Here is a 15,004-nt window from a genome sequence, read left to right as displayed (position 1 = left end):
GGAGACGATACTTGATTACTTTTAAGGATTCAGAGGTATGATCCGTCTGTATCACAGACAGGATCAATACTACTCATATTTTTGTCAGAGTGGTTATCAATAGCGCTGAGAAACACAATCGTTAAACTCTTATTTTTAATGTTTACACAGCCACAGCATTAAAACCACAGAAAGGTGAACTGAATAACATTGATCATCTTGTTGCAATGCAATGTTCTGCTGGGCAACCTCTGGTCCTGGCAATCGTGTGGATGCCATTTGACTTGTATAATGTTGCAGACCAAGTACACCCCCTCATGGCAACAGCACTTCCTGATGGCAGTGGCCCCCTGGCAAAAACTGATCAAGAATGACCCGAGGAACATGACAAAGACCTAAAGGCATTGACCTCGCCTACGAATTCCCCAGATCCCAATACGATTGAGCATCTCCAGGACACGTCCATACCCCAGAGATTCTGTGTCCATGCCTCAAGAGCTCAAAGCCAAATCTGATCCGTGGTGGGGCCTAGGATCTGCTGAGGCATCGACACAGGACCTCTGGGTGTGTCCTGTGGTGCCTGCCACCAGGGCGTTGGTGGTGAATCCTCTGAGTTTTGTGAGTTGTGAGATGGGATATTGGCAGGCCTCCCCACATGCTTGATCGGATTGGGATCTGGGGAATTTGGAGGTCAAGTTGACGCCTTGAGTTCTTTGCCAAGTTCCTCGAGCCATTCCTGAGAAGTTTTTGTGGGGTGGCACAGCTCATTGTACTGCTGGGAGCGGGCACTGTCATCAGGAAGTGCTGTTGCCATGAGGAAGTGTACTTGTTCTGCAACAGTGTTTGGGTGGTGCGTGTCAAGTGGTATCCACATGAATGCCAGGACCCAAGGTTTTCCAGCAGAACATTGCATTGTAAAGAGATGATGTTATTCCGTTCACCTGTCTGTGGTTTTAATATTGTGGCTGATCAGCGTATATGTGTTAACCAAATCACTTCATAGATTATGTGCAAATCTCAGAGTGACAAAGTGTTTTCCAGGAACATGTATCGTGTGAATCATTATTTTAAAAACGATGGTATCAGCACTGCCTGAATGACTAACACTGTGGCTACGGTACAGTGGCTTACAGCATGAGATGACTTCTCTCTAGCTCTGTCTTATCTAGGGCGCTGCCTGTCAGCTCTGTCTCGTCCTTCTTGCCGCTGGGCTCTGCCTCCTTCATGGCTGCCTCAGACGGCGACTCAAACACCTCATCTGTGTACGTGGACAACTCCTCATGCATCAGAATATCCTAGAAAGAACATTGTGGACGAATTAGGTGATCCCTTAGGTTTTTTAAATACAAATTATTATTTATTTAAAAATAAACAGTCATACAGAAACAACAGCATAACAACACTGTTGTTTGTCTTGTCTTACTCTGGCAAAGAAAGATGTGTCCAGTTCATCAGGAAAGTCAACCATGTCCTCGTCTATGAAGCTGGCAGGGGTGAAGCTGCGTCTTTGGGCTCGTCTTAGAGTGCTCTCCCGTATCGAACGCCCCTGGGGATCACAAACACCCGCAAAAACATTTCTGCATTAATAGCTATAATCGTTCTATCATAGCATATTACGGTGTAATACAGTAGCAATAAAGTACAGAAAGATCCAAGCACACAAGTGATTTGGTACACTTATTTTCCAGTATATTTATTGAATATATTAGGGAAGACCAAGTACACCATTGTCTGTATCTGTAAGAATTTAACCAACTAAATACAGAACCTTCTCAGAATTGAGCAAGAGTACAAGAGTAAAATACTAAACACAACTATCTACATGAAGACTTTTCTTCATAACAATGACGATACTTGTACCTGTAAAAGTATATCATCCATACCAGATACTCCTTTCATCCAAGTATTTGGTTTGAACCTAGTATATGTTATTCATGCAAGCATTGTTCAAGTTTGTAAGTGATGTGTTCATTGGATTTCACCCCATCCCGACTCACCTTGACCAGCGCTGCTGCGGCCCTGAAGCTCATCTTTGCCACAGACTCCCTCTTACGTCGACGAGGCAGTCGGTTGAGTCCTGAGCGGGAGCTGGTGAAGGAACAAAGCGAGGCGGCTCCAGGGGTGATGGGGGTCTGAGGCACGCTGTAGCCATCCACCTCCTCCACCATACGGAAGGCTCGCCCTCGCGCCAGCGGGTCCACAATCTGGAGACCAATGGGTTCAAGGAGTGGTGGATAGAAAGAGCAAAATACTATCAAGAGACAGCCGGCTTTTACCTTGAACAGACATAGACATTGAACACATGCTGTAAACAAGGCCAATTTAAAAAGTAACAAAGAAAAATGTGACAAAAATGTTTGGTCATGGGTGCCCTGGTTGATATATTCAAGAACACCAGTTAAAGAATGATCATTTGTTTCTTTCTTCAGGTTAAATTGCACGACTGTCCACCATTTGCATTACGTAATTTAGTTTAAAAAATATGGATTCGGCTGAGAACAACATTTAGCAAAGCAACCTATGCATTGCTTTACCTTCTGCATGCCATGTTGTGAAGAGGGCACATAAAGAGGAGGTGGAGTCTCCGTGCTGGTTAATGAGATGTTGTCCTGGCTGGGCAGATCCATCTCTCGGATCACCTGTGGTTTGAGCTTTCCGTAGCGCAGGCTGCAGTGGCGCAGGCTTTTCCTCTGCCATTTCTGGGTGGCATCGCCGTCCTTGCTGACCCCAAACCAGTCTGCCGTTCCCCTAACACCACAAACACTGACCTTTTAGCTCTGGGTCACCAAACTCACACACACACACTCTTCATTTAAATGCTAACCGGCTCGGTGAGACTTGAAATATAGAGGCACTCACTAACTCCCTGTATATGGAGGAGTGGGTCTGCAAACATGTGTGGGACTGATAAGACCGCTATTCCCAGGATGTAAAAAAAAGTGCCCTAGATAGTGCAAGTAACAGGCAGAGTAGAGGGAACAAGCCTGAGCATGTTTACGTCCAGACACAGTGGGAAAGACAGGTAGCCAGGTACACACACACTGAATGCAAAGTGGCGAACTCTGTCAAAGTCTACATGTTCAAAGAAAGAGAGGGCAAGAGGGGGATTTACTGAAGATGTGATGCTGCAAATAATATCCAATGTATTCATATTCTACTGATCCTAATTGACACAAGCAGACAGAAAATACAATTAACAGAGAATGAGGGATATTTCTGAGTTTTTAATTGTGTCCTATTCCTGCTCCCACTCCACCAGACCTTGATGAATATACATGCAATCACGTTGTTGAAGTTGAAGCTTAATAAGTACCAGAGCAAACAATGTTACTGGACCCCGAGGGCAGGAAGTGGAAGTGGAAACATTCTTCAAAGGAGAGTTCAGGCAAGCTAGCTGTTTCTTCACTAATTACCAGCTGCAGAGTGAATGTTCACTGCAGTTTGGTTTAAATCTATTTCTCACTGGCTCAGCTCACTCTCTCTGTCAGCGGTTTTAATGGCTGTCTGCTTCTCTGCTCTCAAAATATGTGCCAGTGACAAGATTGTACAGCTCATATTCTAGCATATGTGTGTCTTTCTTCCCCTTAGTAACCTTGCTTTCTATAAGTATGGTTGAATGTTGTCTTTTTCTAATCAGGGTCCGCTAGAGAAGCCTTTCAACAGCCTCAAAACGCTGGCTTACTAACAAGTGCCACACAGAAGCAACAACCTCTTGCGATGAATGCTGTCTGACGGGCTGGGTCGTTACTGAAACTCTGAATAAAGAGGAATTTGCCAGAGGAAAATGACAGCTTTTGGTTTCAGGTCGTCTTATGACGCATTTAAAAAGAAATCTTTATGACTCACAGCTGCAACAGCTGGTGGCTGAGTGAGAAACAACTCTTCTTGTAAATCTTGTGACATCTGGAGTGAATAAAAATCTAAATGTTAAATTAACATTGGCAAAATCATGCCAGAATTAACACAATATGTATTAAAAGGTCCAATGTGAAGGATTTAGGGGGATATATGGGCAGAAATGGGTTCTAATAAATTAAGTATGTTTTCTTTGGTGTATAATCTCCTGAAAATAAGAACCTTGTTTTTGTAACCTTAGAATGAGCCGTTTATATCTACATAGGGAGCAGGTATTTGTCCATGTACATCGCTGTGTTGCACCACCATGATTCTACAGTAAGCCAGAATGGACAAACCAAACACTGTCTCTAGATACTGTGAGAATATTCAGAATTAATATGTATCATTTATATTTAGCCTTTACAATTCTACTGTGCAACATTCCTGTGCAATTTGCCTACTTACTGTGCAATAATATTTTTATATTCTTATATATCTACACTAAACACACTTCCACACTTCTAACTACATGTCATGTGTGTATCACAATTATCCTGTGCATCATGGACATATAGTGTATACAGCATTTATATTATTTTATTTTTTAATTCTATCTTACTTTTATTTTTGTTGTGTTTTTATCTTGTTTATCACCTAGTCACTTTTTTCCTTTGCTTTTGTGAATTTGTCAGAGTTTATCTTGTCTTATACATACACGCATAGTATAGAGTATACCCACTTATTTCCTCATGGTAAATAAGTGAGTACACACCTGACCTGATTCCTGACCCTAACACCTGCCGTCTTGTGAGGTAGGGGACTTCCTGCCGTACCTGAGCAGGGTTCTGGAGAGCGAGTGGTGTTTCCTGATGCTGCGGCGAGCAGCCCGCTGCCCTTTAATGGGAACCGTGTTAATCCGCTCAAAGTGCACCCTTCTGCTGCTGTGACCAGGCAGAGCAGGGCCGGGAAAAGGGACAGAGGGAAGGAGAAGGAAAGAGAAAAGACAACAACAGGCAGTGAGAAGGAAAAGTGCAGCTGGACAGTGCTGTAGCCATCATGCAGACAGAGCAAAGCAGCCTGTTAGGTTAAGACTTGGTTTTCATTGAGATTTACAACATTAGGAATGTTATTACCGGGCAGATGATAGAAACAGACATGCAATTTAGGAAAAGGTATGGAAAGCAGAAATACTGTTAAATGGAAAAGTTATTTTTTACATGCCATGGGGAACAGGCTGCTAATGTCCTCCATTTAAATCATACATCTTATATAAGCATGTGCTTCTTATATAACATACTGTAGCATTTTGCACAATCTGCAAACTCAAAACACAAGCTGTAACCTTTCAGATGTAAAAAACAACATTTGGATGTTTATCTGCAAAAGAAGTTCCTTATATTCCAATCTTGATGCATGCTACAACACACATATATATCAAGACGCAGATATACAAACCCTGTCTTTACCTCTTTATGGTCTGTGTGATGGATGACTGGCGTTGTAAGACAGGCCGCCGGGTGTCAAACAGGTCGCGAGGAGGGGACTGGAGGTGAGAGGTCTCCACTGGCATGCTGATACTGCGCAGGAACCCCTGCCTCTTCACCGGCTACACGGGAAAGGACACACAGAAAAAAGGTGTGAACAAAAGTCTTGACAAAAATAACAAATGTGATAAAAAAAACAAAAACAAAAAGGGGATTCAAGTGAGAAAGAACACCTGAACAAAAGTGGGAGGCTCATCTAGTGACATCTGAGCCGTGGGAATGTCCAGTCTGAGCCAGGGAGGTTTCTTCCTCTGCAGGCTGCTGGTACTCTCCCGCCGTGGTTCAGCCATGTTCTCTGTCCCACCCTAGGCCTGCCAGCTACACAGACAGAGAAGAAGAAGATGACGCTATCATGAGTCCCAATGAATCACATGTAATCTTGAAGGAATACGTCACCCACAGAATGATCACTTGATTATCATTACTCACCTCATGTTATATTGAATTTATAAAGAAAACACTGTTTCTCTTGCATGCCTCGACAGTGAACTTTAAAAATGGAAAAAACTCGTGATGAATTTGAGTAAACGAGGGTCGCGTTTAATGACAGCAAAATTATATCAAAACATCTGTTTACCAACTCATGCAGCTTAATCCAAGTCTCAGTATTTCCCAAACACATGCATTTTCACTTAAAGCATACAAGTGCATGCATTTGAACTTTGCTAGTGAATTCCACTGATCAGAATTCAAACGCACACACTTGCACAGGCGCTTTACTCACACTGTGCGTGAGACCGTTTATGCTTAAGTTTTTTATATCGATCCAGAAACACCTGTTGATCCGGAAACTGCACCATCCCAACATTCCCCCCCATCTGATCCATCTCATCCACAACTTCCTAAGTGACAGACTGCAAGCAGTGAGGGTGGGCCCAGCCACATCCCCTGTACTCACGATCAACACCGGAGCTCCACAGGGATGTATGCTGAGCTCTTTCCTGTATACTCTATACACCAATGACTGCACAAGCCCATCACCTACCACAGCCTATCTGAAATATTCAGACGACACAGTCACTCTTGCACTTCTCTCTGACAATCTCTCTGCTCTGGATTATCACAACACAGTCACACACTTCACTCAGTGGTGTATGGACAACCATCTTCATATCAACGTCAATAAAACCAAAGAAATAATGATCATCCCCCCCTCACCTCAGCACCCCATCATCATTGGCAATCAAACAGTTGAAACAGTGGACAGTTTTAAATACCTGGGCGTAACTCTGGACAATAAACTCAATTTTGATCAGCACACCAGAGACATACAAAAAAGGAGCCAACAAAGACTGTCAGCTATCCGAAAACTCAAAGGACTCTATGTCGCCCCGCCATCTACTGCTACTTCTGTACCAAAGCATCATTCAACCAATCCTTCTGTACTGTTCCACGTTTCTTCACCATGCTTTCTGTCACCAATCAGGCCAAACTGACACGCGTCACACACACCGCTTCCAAAATCATTGGTCTTCCCACACCCAACCTCACAGAGTTAAATAACAGGTCCATTACACGCTTTGCAAAATCAATAGAACAGGACACCACACACCCACTCAACCAATACCTCATCCCATTACCCACAGGGCGCAGGTACCGAACACTCAAATTTAGGAAAGCTTGACTTGGGAAGAGCCTGATCCCAGCAGCCATAGCTGCACTGAACAAGAGATCCCGTTGACTCAAATTCTCCACCTCTGTAAATGAACATGTGATGTTTTGTGATGTTTGTGCCTGTGATATTTGTGATCGATCTCTGTAAATGTACAGTTAGTGGAAACGAATTTCCCTCTGGGACGAATAAAGTGAGTCTAAGTCTAAAAAGAAACCTTCGAGCTGCATGATAGTTTGTAAACCAAAGTTGTGATATAGTTTTGCTGCTGTTAAACGCAGCCCCCTTTTACTCCAGTTCATCAAGAATTTTTTTTTTTTCCATTTTTGGATTCTTCGTTCACCTCGGCGGCATGCAAGAAAAACTTCTGTTGGAGCCATAATGTAATTTTACAGAAGGTATACATGCAGTTATTAAATTGAACACAGGGCGGAGCATTCATGTGTTAAGGGCATATCTCCAGGTAATAGGAATCAGGTGTATGGAACAGGAAGCAAACAGTTTTTGACTGTGTTATGGAAGCATGTCGAAAAGCATAAAGTATTGGCGTGTAAACTGGCGTGATTACATATGGACGATGCTGTCGCCCTTCTGTGTGATGGTGAGCATGTGTATATTGTATTGAGAATAAATGGATCGCCAGATCCAAAGAGATAAAGCACACTGGGCATTGGTTTATTGTTAGCCCAGAACACACGTCCAGAACAAGTTCACCCGTTCACCCCCAGTGGCTTGTTCAGATATTTTATTTTGTTAACAAGTCACAATTTATATTCACAAATTCAATTTTGCATGGTATGAGTAAGTGAAATACAAATGATCATTTTGTGGGTGATTTTGTGCACAAAATATAAGGGTATTATTTGCAGCTGTAAACATGATGGTCAGTGATTTTGTGCTGCAAAGTTGTTTCACAAGAGGGTGCTAAGGCGTCTTACATGATTCAAGCATGGGCGTTCACATATTTCTCTTCATTAGATAATAAAGGGGAAACCACTGAGCACAACCTACAGCTGTTTACCCCTTCCCCAAAACAGTTCACAGAGCCATTTAAAAAAAAAAGGCAATAAATATTCCCGCTGGAGAGTGAGGAAGTTTGCAGTCTTAAAAATAATCCCTTAATTCTACAGTTAAAATCAAATGTAATCCCTCTGTGCGGTTTAAAGTTGCTCTGCTGCCAGCAGCCATTTATCAGGGACTAATGACTGTGTATGCGTTCCCATGACAAGGCCTGGGGACCGAAGGAGGTGCAGCAGAGCAAACCTCACCATCAGACAGCCTGCCTGTAGCTGCAGCCTTGTTATCACGGAGACCTCGTTTTATTGTCCCACCATCTAACCTCACTCCTCTGTGCCTGCTTCATTTCCTGTCATTTACTTAAATCCCGCTGTTCCCATGGAAATTGACTCCTTTAGAAGCAAACAGGCATCATTTGCACTTTAAATGGTTAAGCAGCATCCCACAAAAATGTGTATATGCATAGTTATGCATTCGTCATTGATTAAAACAATCTTTCACTCTACAGACATGAGGAATGCAGGCTACAAAATAGTGACCACCTCTGTGCAAAGCACAAATGTGTAAACTTGCGAAAGAGGGTGTCTCCTCAGCTACGGCGCTGTTACAAAACCAAATGAATTTGAAGAATCCACCTCCCATCCCTAAATTATTTCTGAATCACCAGACGGCATCGTCACACACTCAGTCTTAACGTCGCATCAGAGGCTTTTAGATTTCGAGCAGTCACAACAGGTCACATCCTCCCGTCTCTTGTTACATATCCAGCTCCTTGGCAAAAAAAAAAAAGTCCACGGCTTCTGGTGACCACATCTGCTTCCCATTGCCATTTCAACGCACCGCAGGCTTCTGTTTTAGCCCAAGTGATGATGGGAAGTGTTGTCAGTGGGCTCCAGCAGAGGCGGAAGGAAAACCTCAGACTGAGGGCAGCAGGGGTCATCACCAATGTGTTAATATTTAAACACGGTCTAGCTGTTGTTGACAGATATTTCTCAATCCACCAGTTCCCAGAGGGACACTGGTATAGTAAATATATCATACGCTACAAGAGGCGTGCTACAAGAGGCAGAAAAACTGGATCAGATGTTTATAAAACAGCAGTGTGCATTGTAAGTTATTACAGCGGGCCTTCATCTTTTATTCACTGTCAGCCTGCAAGGTTTTGTCCTTGTGCGCCTATTAGGCTTTTACATCGGATGTTGTCTGACCTCCAGTGACATTGTCTGGACTATGATACCAGATTAGCAAGGACCAAAGCCGGCTGGAGCAGAGTCAGAGGCTGCCAAGCGTGGGAAACAGAGAGAGAGATGTGTGCACGAGGACCAGTAAACCGATGCAAAGTGACGTATTTTTTGACACGTTCTGTTTCACTCTGCTGTACTTTTTTTTTTTTAGATCGCTAATAAAAGACTGCAAAGTCATCTGCGCTAAGAAGAATCATCACAAACTTCCTCTCTCTCACAGACCAGCTACTAACATCAGGGAAATGCAAATCTAGTATCTCTGCTTGTGCACAACAGCCCTCTCTCTTGCCCCGGGCTAGAACACCCGACATTTAATTACTTTCACCATTAGTTCAAACAGCGGGGATCCTGATATAGAGCAGATCAGTGAAGGGAGGGGGCATCAGCTTCAGGGTTGCAGATTGGAACTGACTGGAACTGAAAGCAGACAGCGAGGGAAACCTAATTTTCCTCCACGCGAAACATTGTTTGATTGCTTAAGCACTGGCCCCTCCTGCTTTAACTCCGTTTACCCTGAATCCTGCATTGATGCTGCTCTGCCTCCAGAGAACGAAGGAGGGACGGGAGGAAGCAAACTAAACAGCTCTCATTGTTCCTGCGCTACACTTCTCCTCCTGCTTTAGGCTTTTTTTCCTGCCGACTGTCTCCAGCTCCTCTCGTCCTTACTTGCATGTGGCCTCTCTGTGTGAGTGGCTGCCATTTACAGGCAATTACAGCTTCATAGTTTCTTGATGCCGGCTGTCTACTTGCTCGCCAGATTAAGCCCACACAGACAGACTAAAAAAAAAAAAAACATTCAAACTATGTAAATGAAGTGAGAGGGTGGCTGAATTATTTCACAGCTTTAAATGACAGTGAGTACTTTGCATCTGCACCTCAAACAGCAGCAAAAAATGTTTTCTGATCATCCCAAATACACTTTAACAAACAGATGTGTTAAAGTAGGCTGCAGAAGATGCCTGCATTTAAACTTTTTTGCATCTAGATCTCGAAAGAAATTACTATTTGTATGGTTTTTCCACAGCCAGGCACTGCAAGTGTTTTTCAGTTCAATGGGACATGTGATTGACCCACTACTGCAACAGCTGCAACCCATACAGTCTGTGGTGTGGTGAAATCAAGCATGATGTATTCAACATGTTTCACATCTCACACATTCATTCATTCATTCATTCATATCTATTTAAGTGTCCTGCCATTTCTGCCCATTCCCACGTGGGATTATAAGACACTTTTACATAACCGGCATCTTCCGTTCTCACATGTGCAGAACAAAAACATGTGGAAGACATAAAAAAAGACAAAGACACAACATCCCAAAATGAACTACCTATATGAGAAACCAACACACATTTACAAACTATCTTGATAAAGAGCCCCCCTTCTATTTTCCAATGTGAACAGATATCGCAGACTTTGCACATCCTCCATTCTCACAAGATCAATATATGTTTTCATCTTACTGAACAAAGCACTGCGTAGTTCACAATAAAAAGGACAGTAGAATACAAAATGGAACTCATTTCCTGTATCGTTTTCACAGCAAATTGGACAAATCCGCTTTTTTCTTACACATTAACATACTGTCTAGTTTGAACAGTAAAATAAAATAACAGATCTCTGCTGAACGCTTCCATTCATGTATACTGAACGAAGTAAAGAAATAAAGGTATCTAATGACGAACTCTGCTGATTTTGGTATTACTTTAAGGGTACTGGTGTTGGTACTGGTATCAGCCATGCAGCTATTGTTATGGTTTTCCATTAGCCCACTGATCAGTGGGTCATAACAGCATTTGGTCACAGCCCAAGGTAAACCTCCAACGTTCGACAGTCAAGCCAAGCCAAGTCCCCTGGAAGTCTGTCTCCCTATTTCTCTCTTGTCCTCCTCCAAAGTCAACATGGCAGCTGAACTGGCATGGGCCTGTGACTCGTGTCTCAGGAGGAGTTGAGCTGGAACAGTTGGCATAGTCATTGCTCAGACGCAAGCACGGCTCTGACAGCCACCGACTCATTTCTCACTGTGAGCGGAGCGCTCTGTCAGTCATCTCTCCATCGAGTGATAATTAGAAATCACTGCACAGAGAAGTCAGGACTCAAGGCCGGTCCCCGCCTGAGAAAGACGAGTCTTCATAGGCAGAAAGTCCTTCAGAAGGAGAGATATCCTTGGGGGAAGGGGAGCTGATTGAATTTTGTGTTTGGCAATTATCCAGGCTGGAGGATTAGCCCTCCCTTATCAGCGCATGTTATCTGTTCATGGTCAAGTTTGATGGTAAAAGAAATCAGATGCAAGGTAATGGCTTAGTGAGACGCTATAGAATTCATTCAGCCTGACCCACTGCTTAGCGAATGCACCACAATGTCTTATCTTCCTCTCAAGGTGATTGGGCTTTTTTCTGGTTGAGATGTTCTATGGCAACAATTCAAAGCATGTAATAGTCCCACAGTGTTTACATTCCCAGCACTGATTTGAGGCTGACATTCCTTGGACCACAGCGATTTCATCTAGTTTCTCAAAAAGATTTGTTTTTACTTCAAGATTCACATCTGAAGAGGGAAAACACCCACACCCATAACTTTGCACTGCACCTCGCAGGATTGGCATCCGGCCGTCGTTTGGTCCTTGTGAGAAACTAACACTTCCTACTCAATTACGAGACCTGAGATAACCCAGCATGGATTGTTTTTAATTCTGGGGCTGACACCGCTTCGCCAGGCCTTCTCTCTATTAGGGGAAAACAGACAGGCGGACAAAACACAGAGGACAAGCTGACGTCTCTCCAGGTGCAGGGACGTCCAGCAGGCCTTAATGACTGGGGTTGACAGGCATAACCAGCACTCTCTTTCTCCGTCTGGGGAGCTGTGATCTATTGTAATACCGTCTGCATACAAACTCAAGCCCAAAGATGTTTTCCATGCCATCATTTAATATAATCACTTGGTAATGGTCTTCAGTCATGCAGAGAAAGGCACTGGTTTATGACAACAGCTGCCACAGGTGAGGCTTAAAGTCAGATGACTGGCTCACTGGATGGAGCTCTTAAGTGCCACCTTGAACAGGCACAAAGGAAAAAAGTTGAGAGAGGGTGGGGACCGTGCTACTGCTTCATTTTGTGCGTGGTCATGGTGCACAACATAACCAGTTTTCTCCGACCGCTCTCACGCTTCAAATATGTGCAGAGGCTTGCAAGAGAGCATTGCCCTCCTGTTTCACATCCATCATAAATAAAATAGTAATCTCCCTCTTTTATATTGGATCCATCATCTTTGCTGCAGATGTCTTCTTTAAAATCTTCAGCCCCTATTCACTTCAGTAGGTGAAGAGAAATGATGAACACAGGGCTTTTTAACTTAATCTGCAATGAGCACATGACTCTTCCATAATGTGATTCAGAAAAAATAATTCATGAATTAAACATTTAGTCTTAAAAAATATTTGTACATTCTTGAAATCTTCTCTTGTGTCGGGGCCATTTCGAATCTCCGTGCATGCCATACCCACATTCCTCAAGATCTCTGGCTGAAACTGAACCAAGCTGAAATGGCAGAGAAGGAAACCACATGAAGTCTAACCATTATGGACAGGAGCCGGCTGGTTTCCGGGTACTGTGTGTACTCTACTGCTACGCGCTGCTCTACAGGAGGCAAGCGAGCTGCAGCCGCGCTGAGGGTGGCTGACAGCGTTGTGTCATAGAGGCTGACAAAGCCTCAGGTGGCTGGCCAACAGGGATTATACAGTCAGTGTGGACAGTAGACAGGAGGAAATGCTGCCTTGCGTGCTCGGGCAGGCGCCATGATGAATGACCTCATTAATCTGAGAAGTGAGAAGGGCGCTTCCTCGCCCCAGGACATCATTCCTCCTTTCCCTCTTTCATCCTCTTTCTCTTCCTGCATGTTGCTTCTGCGTTTTTTAACCACTTTGGCTCAAATCATTATTGTACTGTTACCTAAACATTATTTTTAATATAATGTGATGTTGCTATGTTAAGACAGTTCCAGATTAACAGATTACCGTCTTCCTGAAAATCTAATGGCACGAACGGGTTATGTTTGGTTTTCCTCATGCTCCAGCAGTTAGTCATTCACTATAAATGCTCCTACTATCCATTGTTTCTTATGTTTCACTCCATGCTAGAGGCAAGGCTTGACACTGGAAACAATGAAGGGAAACCAGGCATTTCAGACAAGCCACTCTCCCTATGTTGTTCTCTCACTAATATAACATTCTTAGTGAAGCTTCTTCTCAATATAAGAAGACATACAAAGCAACATTTTTATTGACAGAAATGCCACCTAGATCAGACACACTTAAAGGGACACTATGCAGAGTTTCAACCAGCTCTGTATCATAACAATAAAGGTAGTTTGTGTAAATGAACTGCCTGCCCAGATCTTTCTGCTTATCTCCCAGCTCAAATTCACCTGATGACACGTTTCGAGTCATCGAGCAGATGTCAGGCTCTAGGGCTGTTGCTTGAACTACAGATTATACTAGTACATTTTTGAATACCCCCCACCATGGACACAAAGAGTATAGAAAGCGGATTGAGAGAGAGAGAGATCCACCCCTCTCAGACTCAGACCAAACTGTAAAAGTAGGCATCGCCAATCAAATACAAACCAAGATTCTGCTGCTGCATTGCCTATTTCTCACCTAATATGCCCTCAGACACATTTATTGCACTGTTTAGCTGTAATACCATAGACTGTAAAAAATAATGGATGTAGCTACCTTTACGTCACCCACTGGTTTGTGGACTCCCATTTTGAAGCCTCAGGTTCAGCATTTTAACTGTTGCCATCTTGGTTTTTTGGAGCCAGAAGTGACCATATTTGAGCTAGACGCTGGAGTTGTGAAGGAGCGAGGGGTGGATCTGACTAAGAAAACGAGGACACTATCGGGAGACAGCCTGTCGCCGCTTGTGTAATACAAGAATTTGTGAACAGGAAGCGGGTGTCATACTGTTTCCTGTATTGTGTAAAAAAACGTAGGGTGTAAAAACTGAGATCAAACGATAAAACTGATCAAATATGAGATTTGTCCCCGTGTTGTCTATTTATTGTCTAAAACGTTGTCAGAAGAAAATTTGCTTATTGTTTGATTGTAATTCGGGATCATTTGCTACCAGCCAGATGCTAAACTATGTACTGTGTAAAAACAGACTAGTTCGCATTACGCTACCCACCAGTGCACCGGCGCAGTGCATTATGGTAGTTGTAGGTTTTCTACCTCTTGAGCAAAAATAAATGCTACAGTCACTTTTCTCAGTTTTCACTAGAGCACCACTTATTAACGTTTTTGCAAGTTTTATAAAAAGACCATCTTCCCAGCAGTGAAATACTTCTCTAATGCCATTGTGAAATCATCCTTAATATACAGTAGCTGTTCCTTTAAATGGAATTTCCTAACGATTAGCAGAAACTCATGACCACATAGTCTCTCTGAGCGGGTGGAGGCATGTGGGAAACATTATGAAGAAGTAACAGTTCTGGCGATTCACCCCAGCAGATGATCTAAACATAAATCCTTTGCACTTAATAACACTACAGGCTTGTGTCTTCTGTAGTTCGTGCAGGCATCTGAGGCCCATCTGCACATTAATTTGCAGAACTATGCTTTTGATCTTTATATAGCACATCGTGCTTCCGACCAGCGTTGAAATAAGTAGCTGACAAAACTACAAAGCTACTGATATTTTTTATCTGGGTTCAAGAGAACAGGAACCGAGACTGAAACACGCACTAAGATAAACGTGTTATTTTGCAGAGCA

The 15,004-nt window shown here is 43.2% G+C and overlaps 1 protein-coding gene across 4 annotated transcripts in view; it reads right to left on the bottom strand.

Annotated features, from left to right (window-relative positions):
- Positions 1–15,004, bottom strand: part of rhbdf1a (rhomboid 5 homolog 1a (Drosophila)) — a 42,161-nt gene that overhangs the window by 9,379 nt on the left and 17,778 nt on the right. The window contains exons 1-8 of one of the 4 annotated variants that reach the window (XM_078161238.1): positions 13,966–14,105; positions 5,534–5,678; positions 5,283–5,422; positions 4,650–4,757; positions 2,514–2,727; positions 1,977–2,183; positions 1,403–1,525; positions 1,111–1,274 (exon numbers count right to left, since the gene is read on the bottom strand). In XM_078161238.1, the coding sequence (XP_078017364.1) occupies positions 1,111–1,274; positions 1,403–1,525; positions 1,977–2,183; positions 2,514–2,727; positions 4,650–4,757; positions 5,283–5,422; positions 5,534–5,650 (1,073 nt within the window). In that variant the 5' untranslated portion in view covers positions 5,651–5,678; positions 13,966–14,105. Of the gene's footprint in view, positions 1–1,110; positions 1,275–1,402; positions 1,526–1,976; positions 2,184–2,513; positions 2,728–4,649; positions 4,758–5,282; positions 5,423–5,533; positions 5,679–13,965; positions 14,106–15,004 lie in introns of those variants that run through there. The other 3 variants (XM_033645222.2, XM_033645221.2, XM_033645223.2) reach the window with 3 other exon arrangements.

This window comes from Epinephelus lanceolatus, chromosome 18, assembly GCF_041903045.1.
Source record: "Epinephelus lanceolatus isolate andai-2023 chromosome 18, ASM4190304v1, whole genome shotgun sequence".
Lineage (NCBI taxonomy): Eukaryota > Metazoa > Chordata > Actinopteri > Perciformes > Serranidae > Epinephelus > Epinephelus lanceolatus.
The sequence above is the reverse complement of the archived record's forward strand: the minus strand, read 5'-3'. Positions and strand labels throughout refer to the sequence as shown.